The 17,055-nt window shown below is 38.3% G+C and overlaps 1 protein-coding gene and 1 non-coding gene across 2 annotated transcripts; one reads left to right on the forward strand and one right to left on the reverse strand.

Moving 5' to 3' along the window:
- Positions 1–1,472: 1,472 nt before the first annotated feature.
- LOC141716196 (small nucleolar RNA R71) lies at positions 1,473–1,579 on the reverse strand. The gene has a single exon (XR_012572914.1). It is a non-coding gene; the product is annotated as a small nucleolar RNA R71 (small nucleolar RNA).
- A 13,774-nt stretch (positions 1,580–15,353) lies between these two features.
- LOC141714279 (uncharacterized) lies at positions 15,354–16,787 on the forward strand. The gene has a single exon (XM_074517808.1). It carries the CDS (start codon positions 15,354–15,356, stop codon positions 16,785–16,787), a length of 1,434 nt encoding a protein of 477 aa, XP_074373909.1.
- The last annotated feature ends 268 nt before the right edge of the window (positions 16,788–17,055 follow it).

A 17,055-nucleotide genomic window follows, 5' to 3' on the forward strand; every position in this document is an offset into this window, starting at 1 on the left:
ATTATACCATGCTTTTACCGGAATCCACGTTGATGATGAGTCCGATTATGGGCTAATCTTTATCGTGGGGTTCTAACAGATTTATTTATGGATTTCTTTAGTTAATTTATTTCGATGCCTTAGTGTGTGGTGATTGTATGATAACCTAGTATTGGTTGTGCTTATTCGTCTTATGAGCGTCGCGAATTTATGAGATAGCGTGTTAATCTTTAATGAAGCGAAAGTGAATTTAAGGGTTTATAACTTGCCATGCTAGCACAGGTTCATGTATTTTGATATGCATGATTTGTAGGTAATTTTAACCATCTTACTTGCCCTATGTATTCATGATAGATAACTTGGGCATTAACCCGTTATATTGTCAAATTCTATAGACATATAGGGTCTCAATATAATTGGTGTCTATTCAGCTTCTATCTCTTTTGTGGATGTCTGGTAATATGGTATTCGTACAATGAAAGTTGGCATTTATCAGTTTCGTGTTATCTGATTAGTGTCATCACCATTACATGCTAAGGTTAAGAATGAAAAGGCTATTGAATGAAGTATTTAATGTAATTAGAATCCCATGTTTGTGTCATATAGTATTCAACTCTCTTTAATCTCTTAGTTAATGTTCTTTAGTATAATCTCTTTATAGTTATAAACAACCTCAATTTGTTATTCGTCTTAGCATTGGATAATAACCATACCATTGTTGCATAAATACATTGATTGAAATTAACCTAAACCAGTCCATGTGGGAACGAACTAGAATTTATTCTACATTACTTGCGATCGCGTATACTTGCGTGAATATTAGTGCGCGTTCTAGCCCTAACAACTTTTGGCGCCGCTGCCGGGGACTTTGGTGTTAATTTTTAGTTTATGTGTTTGTCATCATTGGTCGTTAAAGTTCGGTGACTCAGACATTGTTACTTACTTAATTCCTTATCATGTTTCAGGTACTCTAGCGAGAGTGTATGCATACGTGTTCTCGGTCAAGTAAGAGAACTCTGGATCAAGCTGAGGAAGAAGTCGTAGTCGAGGAGAAAGTTAAAGAAGAGATCTTAGTTTAGAAGGAAGAAGAGGTTCTTATTAAAATGGGAGAACCAGAAGCAAATCTGAAGGCTTTGATTGATTACTCTCAACCGAAGATCAATGATATTCAGTCTAGCATTGTTCGACCAGCCATCTCGGCTAATACCTTTGAGATCAAGTCGAGCACGATTCAGATGATACAAAACTCAGTTCAGTTTGGGGGTTCTCTAACAGAAGACCCCAACATGCACATCAGAGATATCATCGAGATCTGCAAGACTTTCAAGTTCAATGGAGTTTCTGAAGATGCTATTAAGTTGAGGTTTTTCCCATTCTCTCTGTGGGATAAAGAAAAGTGCTGGTTACATTCTTTACCACCAGGGTCTATCACCAAATGGGAGGATCTTGCTAAAAAATTCTTAACTAAATTCTTTCCAATGGCGAAGACTGTTGCGATCAGAAATGCACTTACTCAATTTGCTCAGCAATCTGGAGAATCTTTATGTGAGGATTGGGATCGTTATAAGGAGATTCTTAGAAAGTGTCCTCATCATGGGATGCCTGACTGGATGATCATTAACTATCTCTATGATGGTTTGGGTGCTACTTCTAGACTAATGCTTGATGCAGCATCAGGAGGAGCATTGCGGGCTATAAGCTATGATGAAGTTTATGAATTGGTTGAACTCATGGCTGCAAATGAATTCCAGAATCCTACTTAGAGACTATCTCAGGGCAAGGTAGCAGGAATTCTGGAGTTAGATACAACTACTGTTATAGCTGCTCAACTTAAGGCCTTGACGATGAAGGTGGATTCTTTGGCTAATTATGGAGTTAATCAGATCACTAGTGTCTGTGCGCTTTGTGTTGGTGCCCATGAGACGGAGCAGTGTGCTATTTCTAGTGAATCAGCTCAGTTCGTGAGCAACTTTCAGAGGTCGCAACAAACTGTGCCAGCCACCTATCATCCTAACAACCGCAATCATCCTAACTTTACCTGGAGCAACAATCAGAATGCGGTTTAGCAGCCTTATCAGCAGTATCCAGCAAAATAGTACAACCCCTCTAGTTTTCAGCAATCGCAATATGCACCAAGGCAGCAACTCCAGCTACAACAGTCTAATGAAAAATCTGAATTGGAGGAGTTGAGGCTCATGTGCAAGAGCCAAGCGATTTCTATCAAGACCTTGAAAAATCAAATTGGGAAAATTGCCAATGCCTTTCTAAATCGTCAACCTGAGACACTCCCTAGTGACACCGAAGTGCCAGGAAAGGGAGAAGATAATGAGCAGGTAAAGGCAATTACATTGAGGTCTGGGAAGGTTGCAAATCCCGAACACTCTCAAGTTTCGGATGAAAAAGCTGTAGCTGAAGAAGAAATGCAGAAGGAAGCTGAAGTGGAAACAAGGAAGACTACTGTTGAACACACTCCTCCTGAGGGTAATATAGGGGAGAAACAGATCTATCCTCCACATCCCTTTCCTAAGAGGTTGTAGAAGAAAAAGCTGGATAAGCAGTTTGAGAAGTTTCTGGAGGTGTTCAAGAAACTTCATATCAACATACCTTTCGCTGAAGCTCTTGAATATATGCCTAGTTATGTGAAGTTTATGAAAGGTATACTTTCTCAGAAGGTGAAGATTGATGACTTAGAGACAATTGCTCTCACGGAGGAATGCAGTGTTGTGCTGCAACAGAAGTTGCCTCCGAAGCTTAAAGATCCTGAAAGCTTTACTATTCCTTGCACCATTGGAAAATGTCATTTGACAAATCCTTATGTGTCTTGGGAGCTAGCATCAATTTGATGCCTTTGTCAATCTTTAAGAAGTTGGACTTACCTGATCCAAAGCCTACTTATATGACCTTACAGTTGGCCGATCGTTCTATTACATATCCACGAGGCATTGTTGAGGATGTTTTGGTCAAGGTGAATAAACTCATCTTTCTCGCTGATTTTGTAATTCTCGATTTCGAGGAGGATAAGAAGATTCCCATAATCTTGGGAAGACCTTTCTTGGCTACTGGCCGAACCTTGATAGATGTGTAAAGGGTGAGCTCATCATGCGAGTGTTGGATCAGGATGTAACTTTTAATATGTTCAATGCCATGAAATTCCCTACGGAAAATGAGGAGTGCTTAAAGGTGGAGTTGGTCGATTCTGTGGTTACTTCAGAACTTGATCAATTGCTAAGGTCTGATGCCTTAGAAAAGGCCTTGTTGGGGAATTCAGATAGTGAAGATGATGAAGGTGATGAGCAGTTGCAATATCTGAATACTTCTCCTTGGAAGCGGAAGATGGATATGTCTTTTGAATCTCTTGGAATAGAGGAACTAAACAAATCTCCAAAGCGCCTCAAGCCATCTATTGAGGAAGCTCCTACAATTGAGCTTAAACCATTGCCTGAACACTTAAAGTATGTTTTTTAGGTGATGCATCTACTTTGCCTGTGATTATTGCACGTGACCTTTCAGGTAGTGATGAGGAAAAATTCTTAGAGAGTTCAAGTCGGCAATTGGATGGACTATAGCAGATATCAAGGGAATCAGCCCTTCTTATTCTATGCATAAAATTCTGCCAGAAAAAGGTAGCAAGCCTACTGTTGAGCAACAGAGACGGCTTAATCCAATCATGAAAGAAGTGGTGAAGAAGGAAATTCTCAAGTGGCTGGATGCAGGGATCATCTATCCCATTTCTGACAGTTTTTGGGTGAGTTCAGTTCAGTTTAGTGTGTGCCGAAGAAAGGAGGTACCACGGTTGTAGCTAATGAGAAGAATGAGCTCATTCCTACTCGAATAGTCACAGGGTGGAGAGTTTGCATGGACTATAGGAAGTTGAACAAATCCACGAGAAAAGATCACTTCCCTCTGCCTTTTATCGATCAGATACTTGACAGGTTGGATGGGCACGATTACTACTATCTTCTGGATGGCTATTCGTGTTATAATCTGATTTGCATTGCTCCGGAAGATCAGGAAAAGACTACTTTCACTTGTCCATTTGGTACTTTCGCTTTCAGAAGAGTTTCTTTTGGGTTGTGTGGAACACCTGCCACATTTCAGAGATGCATGATGGGTATCTTCTCTGACATGATTGGTCAAAATGTTTAGGTATTCATGGATGATTTCTCTGTGTTTGGTGATTCATTTGATGAGTGCTTGCAAAATCTTGGCGACATTCTTAAAAGGTGTGTTGAGACCAATCTGGTTCTCAACTGGGAGAATTGTCAATTTATGGTGCGACAAGCCATTATTCTTGGGCACAAGGTCTCTAGTAAGGATCTTGAGGTGGAAAAAGCCAAGGCGGGGGTCATTTAAAATCTTCCTCCACCAATTTATGTTAAGGGAGTTCGCAACTTTCTTGGTCATGCGGGTTTCTATAGGCGGTTCATCAAGGACTTCTCAAAAATCTCTAAACCTTTGTGCAATCTTCTGGAGAAGGATGTCCCGTTCAAGTTTGATGACGAGTGCCTAGCTACTTTTGAGTTTTTGAAGAAGAGTTTGATCACGGCACCTATTATAACTGCACCTGATTGGAATGAACCTTTTGAGATGATGTGCGATGCAAGTGACTATGCAGTGGGAGCAGTTCTTGGGTAGAGAAAGAACAACATATTTCATATGGTCTACTATGCTAGTAAGACCCTAAATGGTTCTCAACTGAATTATACTACTACTGAGAAAGAACTTTTGGCCATTGTCTATGGTTTTGAGAAGTTTCGATCTTATTTGCTTGGGACGAAGGTGACAGTTTTCACTGATCACGCTGTAATTCGATATCTCGTCTCGAAGAAGGACTCGAAGCCTAGATTGATTAGATGGGTTCCTTTGCTTCATGAGTTTTAATTAGAGATCAAGGATAGAAAGTGTACTAAGAATTAAGTCACTGATCATCTCTCTCATTTGGAAGATCCAAGTGCAACTTCACATGATAAGACATTGATAAATGAGTCTTTTCCCGATGAGCAGCTGTTTAGAGTGCAAGAGGAAGAACCGTGGTTTGTAGATATTGCGAACTGCCTTGTGAGTAATATCATGCCTCCAGACTTATCGTACGCTCAAAGGAAGAAGTTTTTTCATGAGGTGAAGTGGTACATGTGGGATGAACCATATTTGTTTAGGCAAGGAGCTGACCAAATCATCATGAGATGTATTCCGTACAGCGAAACGGGGGGGGGGGGGGGGGGTTTGCGAGACTGTCATTCGACTATTTATGGAGGCAACTATGGTGGAGAGAAGACAGCAGCTCGTGTCCATCAAGCGGGATTTTTCTGGCTTACATTATTTAAGGATGCGCATCACTTTGTTTTAAAGTGTGATCGATGCCAACGTGTGGGTAATATGTCCAATAGGGATAAGATGCCTCTTAATGCACTTCTCGAGGTTGAAGTCTTCGATGTTTGGGGAATCGACTTCATAGGCCTGTTTGTCTCATCTTACAATAATCAGTATATCTTGCTTGCGGTCGATTATGTGTCGAAATAGGTTGAAGTCAAGGTTTTGCCGACAAATAATGCGAAGGTAGTGCTTAATTTTCTTCATAAGAAGATATTCACACGATTTGGGACTCCAAGAGTCATAATCAGTGACGAGGGATCGCATTTTTGCAATCACAAGTTCACCGCCATGATGCAAAGGTATAATGTGAATCATCGCATTGCTACAGCCTACTATCCTCAAAATAATGGGAAAGCTGAGGTGTCTAACAGAGAGATCAAGCGTATTCTAGAGAAATTTGTGTGTCCATCAAGGAAGGACTGGTCTTCGACGATTGATAAAACTGTTTGGGCATATAGAACAGCATACAAGACTCCGTTAGGAATGTCGCTGTTTCTGTTGGTTTATGGTAAGGAGTGTCATTTGCCTGTGGAGCTCGAACATAAAGCGTATTGGGCTTTGAAGAAGTTGAACCTTGATTTGGATGCAGCTGATAAGAAAAGAATGCTTCAATTGAATTAACTCGATGAATTTCGGCTTCAAGCATATGAAAACAATAAAATGTACAGGGAGAAAGTCAAGAGGTGGCACGATAAGGGGTCTAGTGCTCAAGTCATTTGTGCTGGGACAACAAGTTCTATTATTTAACTCTCGTCTTCGTCTTTTTCCTGGAAAATTGAAGTCGAGATGGTCCGGGTCATTTATAATCAAAACTGTGTTTCCGTATGGAGCTGTGGAGATTTTTGAGAATGATCTAGGCCAAGCATTCAAAGTAATGGTCAGAGGTTGAAGCACTACTATGTGGATACGAAAAACCGTGAGGTGGTTAGTGCCGTTTTATTGTCTACTTGATCTCGAGATTCTACGTCAAGCTAACGACATAAACCAAGCGCTTCTTGGGAGGCAACCCAAGTTTGTAGTACATTAGTAGGTAGAGGAAGCAGAAAGAAAAGAGAAAAACACAAAAAAATCAAAAAAATAGAAAAAATCAGGGCCAACTACAGAAGCATGGCGCGCCCGCTTTGGAGCGGGGCGGCCGCACTATTTTTCTAGAAACTGCACGCGGCCGCGCTGCCTAGCGGGGCGGCCGTGCTGAAATGTCAGAAGCACGGCACGACCGCGCCAAGGTAGCGCGCGACCCCGCTGAGTCCCTGTGTTCGAAAAAAAACAGCAGAAAAATAGAAAAAAAAACGGGGAATTTATTCCAAAATTAATTCCCACCCGATTTTTACTCTTTCACATCCCAAATTTCCCTCTCCAAATCAAACCCATTATTCCCATTATTCCCATAACCAATTCCCACTCTTTTTCCATAATTAATTCTCTCCCAATCTCCTATATATACATACACTTATACACAAACTTCTCCATCACTTCTCAAACTCTCAAACACATAAATCTCTCTTACAAACTTCTATTCTCTCAAACTTATTCAATCTCAATGGCACCAAAAAGACAGCGATCTCAAGTAAGCAGCAACACCACTGATTCTTCGAGTGTGGGTGGTGTGACGCCTAGAATTTCAACTCCTGAGGCTGAGGTGGAGTATTTGAGGCTGCTTTCGAAGCCTATAGCCAAGGAGCGTGATTTTCTGCCATCAGGAAAAGATGGTAACTTGTTGGAGATGATCTTGGAGATGGGTTGAGTTACTTTTTTGTGAAACACCTGTTGTTGTGCCCATGAGTGTGGTGCGTGAGTTTTACGCCAATGTTAAGGCAGAGAAGAACAGTTTCACGGTGGTTAGGGGGATGACCGTGAAGTACAGTGTTGAGGCTATTTGTAGGGCGATTGAGCAGCCCGAGAGGAGGCCTGATCAGGAGAATTGGAACGAGAAGACTATGGAGGAGTTTAACTTTGATTTGATTGTTGCTACCCTGTGTGTGCATGAGACTCATTGGAAGTTCAAGAAGGGCACGAATGAGTATGCCACTTTCCCTGCTTCATGCATGAACAGGTTTTCTCGTGCATGGAATTCTTTTATTTATGCTAACATCATGCCATCTTCTCACGTGCATGAGATTACTGTGGAGCATGCACGTTTGTTGTGTGTCCATTATGATAAGTTGTGTATGGTGGTTGGCATTCATTGGCCCGTACATGAGCAGCTGCAGCTCCCTAGTGCTCTGATTGATAGTTCGACACTGTTGAATATGACAGAGTGGTATGGTAGGAAGCCCGATCCTAAGCGGCTTGGATATTCTTACGACCATCTTCCAGGTTGAAGGCCAGCGGATCGGACCTATGCTGGTGGGACTTCGCAGGCCCGTCGAGCAGCTTGGAGAGCTCAGTTGGCAGTGGAGGCGGGTCCTTCGGGATCGCAGCAGCAGCAACAGCAGGAGGAAGCACATGGCAGTGCTGGTTTGAGTACGACGCAGTATAGGCATTTAGCTAGGCGGATGGATGCGATACATCACATCCATAGCAGGTTTGCACATGACCTGACCCAGGCATTGGGGACTGCATTCAGAGCCACATGAGTGGATATCCAGTGGCCAATATTCGGTGAGGATTCCATGTATCTGCCTCCAGGTACTCCTGACACTCCACCCCTTGAGGGTGATGACCCTGTTTCTGATTAGGTATGCCTGATTCCTTGCTATTACCTTTACTGAGGACAGTGAATATTTTAAGTTTGGGGTAATAGTTAACGATTATGTATTTTGTGTGAGTCACATATAGTTTGCATATTCATGATAGTTTAGTTCATATAGTTGAATATTTTCCATGTAGTAGTTTTTTATTATTTTTATTTTTTAGTTTATTTATTTATTTTTTATGATAGTTATTTCATATAGTTTCATGCATTTGCATAATAACATGATCCCTTAGATGATTTTGCTGATTGTTCTGTGATATTGATGCTAGTGCAGTGATGTCGTATTTAGTGATGTTAAGTCTTGTCGAGTTGATTTGCATGCTAGAGATAATTGTATTTCACTAAGTCTTATAGGTTGCTTGAGTGCTAGATCAGGGTCATGGTTTATTTGTTTGTCGAAGTTTAATCGCTTGTTTATATTTAAAATTTAGGATATTCTCTTAATGATAAAATAACATGGATATTTAAAAATTGAAGAAAATTGGATTTCATTGCTAGTTATTGTGGTTAGGTGTCAAATGGCTAGTAGCCGGCTCATTTTATATGAGTAGTCTAGGATTGAGCGAGATGGAGCGAAACACACTCGTTCAAAAATTTGTGGAAAAAGAAAAAAAGAGAAAAAAGAAAAGGAAAAAAATATGTGTTTATGCATAATTGATCAAGAGTGGGCACTTTAATACTCAAGTTATTAAGTTCTTAGGGGACTTTGTGCCTAGTGACCTAAGGCTTTTTATAGTCTGGCATCCACTAACCTAACGCTCGCTACATGGGTATAATTGTATAATTCTTTTATGGACCTCACTCATTGCACAGTCAAATAAGCATATTTGTGTTGTTTTGTGTTGTGAATAAAAGCATGGATCCATATAAAACTCCAATATAAGAATTGAAGTGTTATAAGTTATTTTGAGTTCACTTTTATTCTATTTATAACCTTGTGATTGCTTTGATGAGTAGTGAGTCATGATTATTGATCTAGTTGCGATAGTTTATCTGTAAGCATTTGTCTCTAGTTGCTTTGATGAGTAGTGACTCATGTAAAACGTTTCCGGCTTGTAAGTTGATTTTTGGGGCTTCATTGATCTTTGAACGGATAACTGTATTTGTTGAAATGTTGCTTGTTGATTGGTTTAGTTATTCTATGGGGATCGTTACATTCATATAGTTGCATTCATGCATTTTTATTTCTTGTTCTTTGAGTGTGTTTATGCTTGAGGACAGGCATCAGTTCAAGTTTGGGGGTATGTTGAGTGGCATTTATGTCACTATATAACGTTCCGTAAAGCTTGGAATTGGTGTTTTGTACTCGAGTTGTTAGTGTTTTTAATGTGTTTTGTTGTATTTTTGCATTTTAGGCACTTAACAGGAATCCGGGTGAATTGGCATTGTTTTGATGCTAATATGGTGTTAGGATGGTGTCTAGAATAAAAGCTCGCAAAAGACCAACTCAGATCAGCAAGAAAAGAAGAAGTCAGAAAATTATCTAGAGAGTCAGCGCGCCCACGATGTAGAAGCGCGCGGCCGCGCCCGGATGGTAGAAGTACAGCGCGCACGCGCTGGTCAAGCGCGCGGCCGCGCCAGGTCGAGATAAAAGAATCTTGATTCTCTTGTGATTCTGATTGATGGATTTCTAATCTGCATGGGCTGCTATATATACATAACTTAAGGTCATTTTTCATAACAAGACGTACCAGATCTTAAGGAGAAGGCTTAAGAAAACCGTAGAGCACAATTCAAACAAGGCGAAGAAGATCTAGTTTATACTTGTGATTCTTTGTTTTAAGTTGTAACTTTGGATGCTAGTTTTCTTATTCGTGAACTTATACTCTTGTTTCGTACTTGGTTTATTATTTATTCAGTATAAAGACTACGTTTATTATACCATGCTTTCATCGGAACCCACATTGATGATTAGTCCGATTATGGGCTAATCGTTATCGTGGGGTTCTAACGGATTTATTTATGGATTTCTTTAGTTAATTTGTTTCGATGCTTTAGTGTGTAGTGATTGTATGATAACCTAGTGTTGGTTGTGCTTATTAGTCTTATGAGCATCGCGAACTTATAAGATAGCGTGTTGATCTTTAATGAAGCGAAAGTGAATTTAGAGGTTTAGAACTTGCCATGCTAGCATAGTTTCATGTATTTTGATATGTATGATTCATAGGTAATTTTAACCATCTTACTTGCCCTATGTAATCACGATAGATAACTTGTGCATTACCCGTTATGTTGTCAAATTTTATAGATATATAGGGTCTTAATATAATTTGTGTCTATTCAGCTTATATCTCTTTTGTGGATGTCTGGTAATATGGTATTCGTACAACGAAAGTTGGCATTTATCAGTTTCGTGTTATCTAATTAGTGTCATCACTATTACATGCTAAGGTTAAGAACGAAAAGGCTATGGAATGAAGTATTTAATGAAGTTAGAATCTCATGTTTGTGTCATATAGTATTCAACTCTCTTTAATCTCTTAGTTAATGTTCTTTAGTATAATCTCTTAGTTAATAGTAGTTATAAACAACTTCAATTTGTTATTCGTCTTAGCATTGGATAATAACCATACCATTGTTGCATAAATATATTGATTGAAATTAACCTAAACCAGTCCCTGTGAGAACGAACTAGTATTTATTCTATATTACTTGCGATCGCGTATACTTGCATGAATATTAGCGCGTGTTCTAACCCTAACAATAGCTCATTACTAACAATTTTAGGTTTGGAATAAGTTTAAGTTGTATAGCATTGGAGTTCGAGGCCTTAGAATTAGTATAGATTGACTTTTGCGTTTTTGCTTTTAGTTGCTCGTTTGTAATAGTCACCTTTGTAATAGATTTCTGGATTAGTAAATTGTATTTTTTTTAGTTTTGATTTAGATTTAAATATACAAAAAATCGGGCTGTTACAGTGCATATGTGACAACCTGAGTTAAATCCCGAGCCTTTTTCGAAAATCGGATCAAGTCCCAATTCCGAGTCCGATATAAGCCGAAGCCTACTGGCCCAAATGCAGCTGAATTTAGGTGAGCTACAAGTCTGCCAAAGGCACCTAAAAGATCATAATTTGTTGGTGCACTTAGTAGTAGTACTTTGCCATATAAACTGAACAGAAATCTCAAATTTCCTCGACGTGTGATTAGGGTGTTAAGAACTCCCTTCTTAAACTCCCAACGTCCTCGTCAGGCCAGAATGAAAATTCCATTAGTCCAAATCATACTTCTCTAGGATATATTTTCTGATATCGAGTCCCCACCTCTGAATCTTTGTCATTGTGGAATAAGTTGAAGCCTACGAACTCAAATATAGCCAATTTGGATAAAAAAATAAGTGCACCGCATGCTCCCAAAAAAACCATAATTTATTGGTGTAGAGTACTTTGCTTTATAAACTAAATAAAAGTCCCGTAACCTACTCGACGTGGGATTGAGATATTACAAAAATCATGCATGACAACTTTACAATAAGGAACATAAAGTCCGTTCATCATTTTATTAGTATAATTTAGTTAAATTATACTTTTAAACAATAATTTGCTTAATAAAATGAGAATATATACATATATTAAAAAATTATTTTTGTGCAATACAACGGATAGTTAAGCTATCAAAATGCAATAATAAAAGCTAGAAAGTGAATTTATTCATGTTTGTTAAAAAAATATGACAAAATGCAATCATCAGTTAAAAAAATAACAAATTTTTCACTTTATAAAGTATCAACAATTATAAAAGAGTCATTTTTGTGTAAAATAATAATAGTTGCAATTAAGTCTTAATAAAATAATATGACAAACAAAAAATATAACCAGTTATATAAAAATCTATTTTTGGAAGACTATTGTACTTTGGTATAAACTCCTATTCCATATTCATTTAAATGTCTTTTTTTGTCAAGTAAACTCAGCCACAACAGGATCTAAGCATGAACTCATTTTAAAGTTCACTTGTGGAACGTACTTCTAAAAGTTCGACTTTAGATTCACCGTTCACGTGAATAATAAGAATTTTCTCTCTAGTTTCTCGGAGCAGACATTCATAGTTTTGCATATTTTTTTATACCAAAGAAAACGTGGTTAAGGTGCTTAAGGTGATAAGTATAACCTAGCTAATTTCAATTTGTTTTACGTAGTTGATTAGTTTACCTAGTACTCGTATTCTAGTAAGATATACGTTGTATGTTTATTAGTAAATTCTTCTTCTAATAATTATCATATTTTTTAATTCACTAATAAAAATATATTATATTACATATTTCATATACTCACTTATATCTCGTGCGATGTACGGGTCCCATTAATATTTAATTTTTTTATTTATTCCGTCATATTATAAGTTTAAAATATCTATATAAATATATAATACTTATAAATTTATAAAGAGAATAATAGGATAACATGTGAACGTAATTTAGTAGAATAAGTAGATTATATCTAGTAATTTAAGAATTTAGTAGTTTAGCTGTTATATAACACTATTTATTTATTGTTAATAATTGAATAAGTTGTGATCGATAAGTAGACTATATTTATTAGTTTAACAATTTAGTAGTTTAACGGATATATAATACTATTTATTTATTTTAAAACCAAAATTAGGAAATAATCGTTGAACCAAATTATAACTCATTCCGATATTATAATATAATATTGATTCAACTAAAACAATGAATTAATAGCTCGAGTTTTAATCTTCATTTATTACTATAACAGGTCGTATACGTATAGTTGTTGAGAGGCATAAGGTCTACTTTGATTTTTGTGACTTCATATTCAAAACTCTAAATATCCTTTTGTAGGGTGATTTGTGATGAGACTGTGGTTTTGGTGCGAGTACGGTTGACATTATGTTAAATTTAATAGTAATTTTGATATATTGCAGTAATTAATTGTGTCAAAATTAATAAATATATACTATTTATTAATAAGCAACCAAAATCATGTTTTTTTGGTATATAAAATATTAAAATATTAAATTTTGGTACTTTCATAATGTGAATTGACTTTTATTCTATTTAAACTTTGTTTTTATTAGTTAGTACTCCCTTTGTCATAAAAAAACACTTCTCGTTTTGATTTTTTACACTTTTCATGATAAGCGATTGACTATTAATTTACGTCTAATCTATAAAATCAAATATAGTCATGAATAATCTTGTTGAATTCGTATTTATGAGTACTTTAATACAATGAACTTTTTATATTTAATACTAATATAAAATTAAAGATATTAACAATCAAAAGTGTGCATTGACAAACGTGCCCAACACAGGAAAAGTATTTAGGGACGAAGGAAGTACTAACTTAAAAGCCGTACAATGCACATTTTGTTTTCAATATTAAATATTTTTTAATTTATTTAGAACTAAAATTTTTAAGATGTAAAATTTGCTCATATCTTATTATTTTATTTTAACCCTGATAAAAGTATGTTAATTAGTTTAAAAAAGTTAAGTAAAAATAATTAAGTAATTTCAACCAGTACGCATTTTAGTTGAAAAAACCCGTAATCAATCTATATACTAATTATGATTAAATATAAATTATTAGTAATTATACTATTTTATTTCATTAAATAAATTTCTTGTGATATTTTTGAAAAAGGAGAACTTTTAATTAAGAGAATAAAGAGAAAGAAAATAAGGTATTTTAGTCTAAGAAGTTAATTGATTTAGATACAATATATTTAAAATAAGTAGGTTCCAAAAACAATTAAGTAACTATAATTGAGTAAATATAATGATATTGTTCGATAATTTCGGGGGAAGTTGGAGGTAAAATTGGTACAACAAGTAAAATATTTTAAGAGGTTATGTTCAAAAATAATTTCTTTATAATTTTTTCTATACCAATTAGATTTAAAAAAAAAGGAAAATCAACAATAATTGAGTAAAAATAATGATTTTGTTGGATCAACTCCGGGGGAAGTTGGAGGTACCGATTGATGCAGGAGAATTGGTACAATTAGTAAAATATTTTAAGAGGTTATGTTCAAAAAAATTGTTTTATAATTTTTTCTATATCAATTAGACTGAAAAAGGAGAATGAAAGAAAGAGAGATAGAAAGCCAATATTTAGGGGTCATTTGGTTTAAAATGTGATATCGGGTTGAAATCAAGAATTGTGTTAAGGTGGTACGGGGTGGAGGTAACATATCTGATATCATGTGTTTGGTTGAGTGGTGGAATGAACATTTTTAATTTAAAATATTTAAGTTAATGATAACTCCAAATTTTACCCGTGATCTTCTTCTAATCCCACCTGGATTTGGACTCCATTAATGCATGAATGTGAGAGAGTAGAGTTTTAGCTATAGGTAGGGCTCCTGTAAAAACAGAACCGGAGGGGGGTGGTGGCCCCGCGCCAACTCTAGCGTGAGAACACACCATAAAATCACTTGCATAATTTCCGTTTTGCCCCCTTTTCTTCTTCAAAACCCTGTCTCATTCTCACGTCGGAGGTGCCGCGGGGACGCCACCCCCTCCGGTTCTGTTTTGTAGGTTTCCACCCCACAGTTATACCGCACGCCGCCCCCATTTCTGCCAAAACGGAGCTTGAGTCCGGGCCAAGCGAGGAGAAGACCCCGGGGCGAATTGGGATTATCATTGGCGCTAGAAGGAGGGGTCGAACCTCCGACCAATGGTGTTCATATCCGCCACTTCTACCCTACCCAGCAACTCAGAATACCACTCCTTAGTAAGAACGACATTCCCAATCTCTCATATCTGTTTTTTACGAGTTATATTACTATAAATTTGTGGTATTGTTGAATAACCATGACGACAAGAAAAAACAAAGCGGCTGCCTCTACTTCTTTCCTTCCTCCTCCGCCCCAACCCAGGGATGGAGAGATGGAAGATGTGGATGAAGGGCTCCCCATAACTCAGACTCCCTCTTAAAATCTCCAACCAGGAGACCAGAGACTAGTCATCGAAAGAGCTGCCCATAAGCATACAGGAGCTTCAGCCAACCCCTGGGGAGACATGACCCCGGATCAGATACGAGTTGCGATGGACCTATGGAAGGAAAAACACAATGCCGAACCCGAGACCCGCCCAGGGGATCAGGAAGAACGGTCCAGAGAATCTCGGGGATCTGTCTTTGATCGGATTGCAAAGAACTTGAAGAAGCCATCAGAGGATGCCAGGGATGAAATAAAAAGAGCTGCCCTTCGGGAGAGAATCCGGAAGGAAGAAAGAAACCAAAGCCAAAGAAACTATTGAAAAGCGAATCCGGGAGGAAGATGCAAAGCTAAAAAGAAAGGCACACTGAATTCATGTTTCTTCCGATTCGGAGCCCGAAATGGAGTCCAAGCAAGAACAAATGGCCTGGGCTCTTAGGGATCTCAAGAGAAAGGTAGAGGGTGATATGAAAGTGGGTGCGGCAACCACCCCGTTCACCAAAAAGTTGGAATCTACCCCCAGAGAACCATGGCTCAAACACTTCAATTTTGACTCTTTCGATGGATTAACTGACCCCAAGGAGCATCTGAACTACTTCGAGCAAATATCCAATATTTATGATTATAGTGACCTAACAAGGTGTCGGTTCTTCGCGTCAACACTCAAAGGGGGAGCTCAGAAATGGTTCAGCCGAATTCCATCCCGGAGTGTGGACTCCTGGAAAGACTTCCGCGAGATATTTTTGAAAAGGTTCAGAGCAAACCGGATGAACGAGCTGCAAATGTGTCATTTGGAGACAATCCAGCAAAGAAGCAAGGAGTCCCTCCCCGAATTTATCAAAAGATTCCAGGAAGCAGTCAATCAACTCTCCAACTTAGAAGAAAAGGAAGCAGTAAACATCTTTCGGAGAAACTTGCATCCAATATCCTGCGAAGGATACGTGAAAGATTTGATTCACAGAGAACCCCAGAGCCTGGCGTCTGATTATGCCTTGGCATCAAAGTTCATAAAGGAAAATGATTTTCTCAAGTCAATGAAAATGAATCGGAGAATACATGATGATGACGAGTCCCCGGAGCATCGCTCGTCGTCCCGAAAAGACAAAAGATACAAACTGGACAGACAGTTCAACTACATTCAACAATCCCGGGGAACCCCATCCCGGGAAAGTTACGCTGAACCGAGAAATAACGAAAGAAAGCCAAAGGCTAAGAGAGAGCCCAAGCCGGAGCCCGAGTGGACTTCCCTCAACCGGCCCCGAGCCGACATTCTGCGCGAAATCAAGGGTAAGCCATTTTATTATCCACCGAAACCTTTACTAGCACCTCCCGAGAACAGGGCCCGGGACAAGCATTGCGGCTATCATGAAGATCATGGCCATACAACAGAAAACTTTTTCTCTCTCAAGATGTTCATAGAAGATCAGATCAAGAAGGGAAATATGAACCAATATCTTCAAAGGAGGTTGAATGACAAAGACAGGGCCCCGGGAAGCGGCAAAAATGTGGTGAATATTATCTTTGGAGGAACAGCTTCTCTGTCTTGGAGCCCGGGCCTGGAGAATGATGTGATGATGATCCAACCTTTCGAAGACGAGCCAATCTGTTTCTCTTGCTCTGATTATGAGGGACTAGATCCGGATCACAATTTGGCATTGGTGGTAACCCTGGATGTCGCAAATAACGAGGTAAAAAGAACTCTAGTTGACAATGGTTTCTCTGCTAATACTGTATTCGAGCACACACTTAACAGGATGGAATTCGGTCACCTCCGAATAGACCCCTGTCTTGAAGATCCCTTGTACAGATTCGGAAACACAATGATTCCAATCTAGGGCGTCATTTATCTTCCTATTATCTTTGGAACTGCACCCCAACAGGTCTCTCATATGATGAAGTTTTACGTGATAAGCGCAACATCATCATACAATATGATCCTTGGAAGGCCCACCTCACCAAGCTCAGGGCAATCCCCTCAACTATTCACTTAAAGCTAAAATTCCCCACCCCGGGAGGCGTCGGAGAATTGAAAGGAGACAGGGAGATAGCAGGGAGATGCTATGGGCAAGCCTTGGTCATGGCAGAAACGGAACCGGAGAACTA

Source organism: Apium graveolens, chromosome 3 (assembly GCF_009905375.1).
Source record: "Apium graveolens cultivar Ventura chromosome 3, ASM990537v1, whole genome shotgun sequence".
Lineage (NCBI taxonomy): Eukaryota > Viridiplantae > Streptophyta > Magnoliopsida > Apiales > Apiaceae > Apium > Apium graveolens.

Excerpts from the sequence above, each read along its gene's own strand:
- LOC141714279 (XM_074517808.1), top strand. The coding sequence starts at position 15,354 with ATGGAGTCCAAGCAAGAACAAATGGCCTGGGCTCTTAGGGATCTCAAG.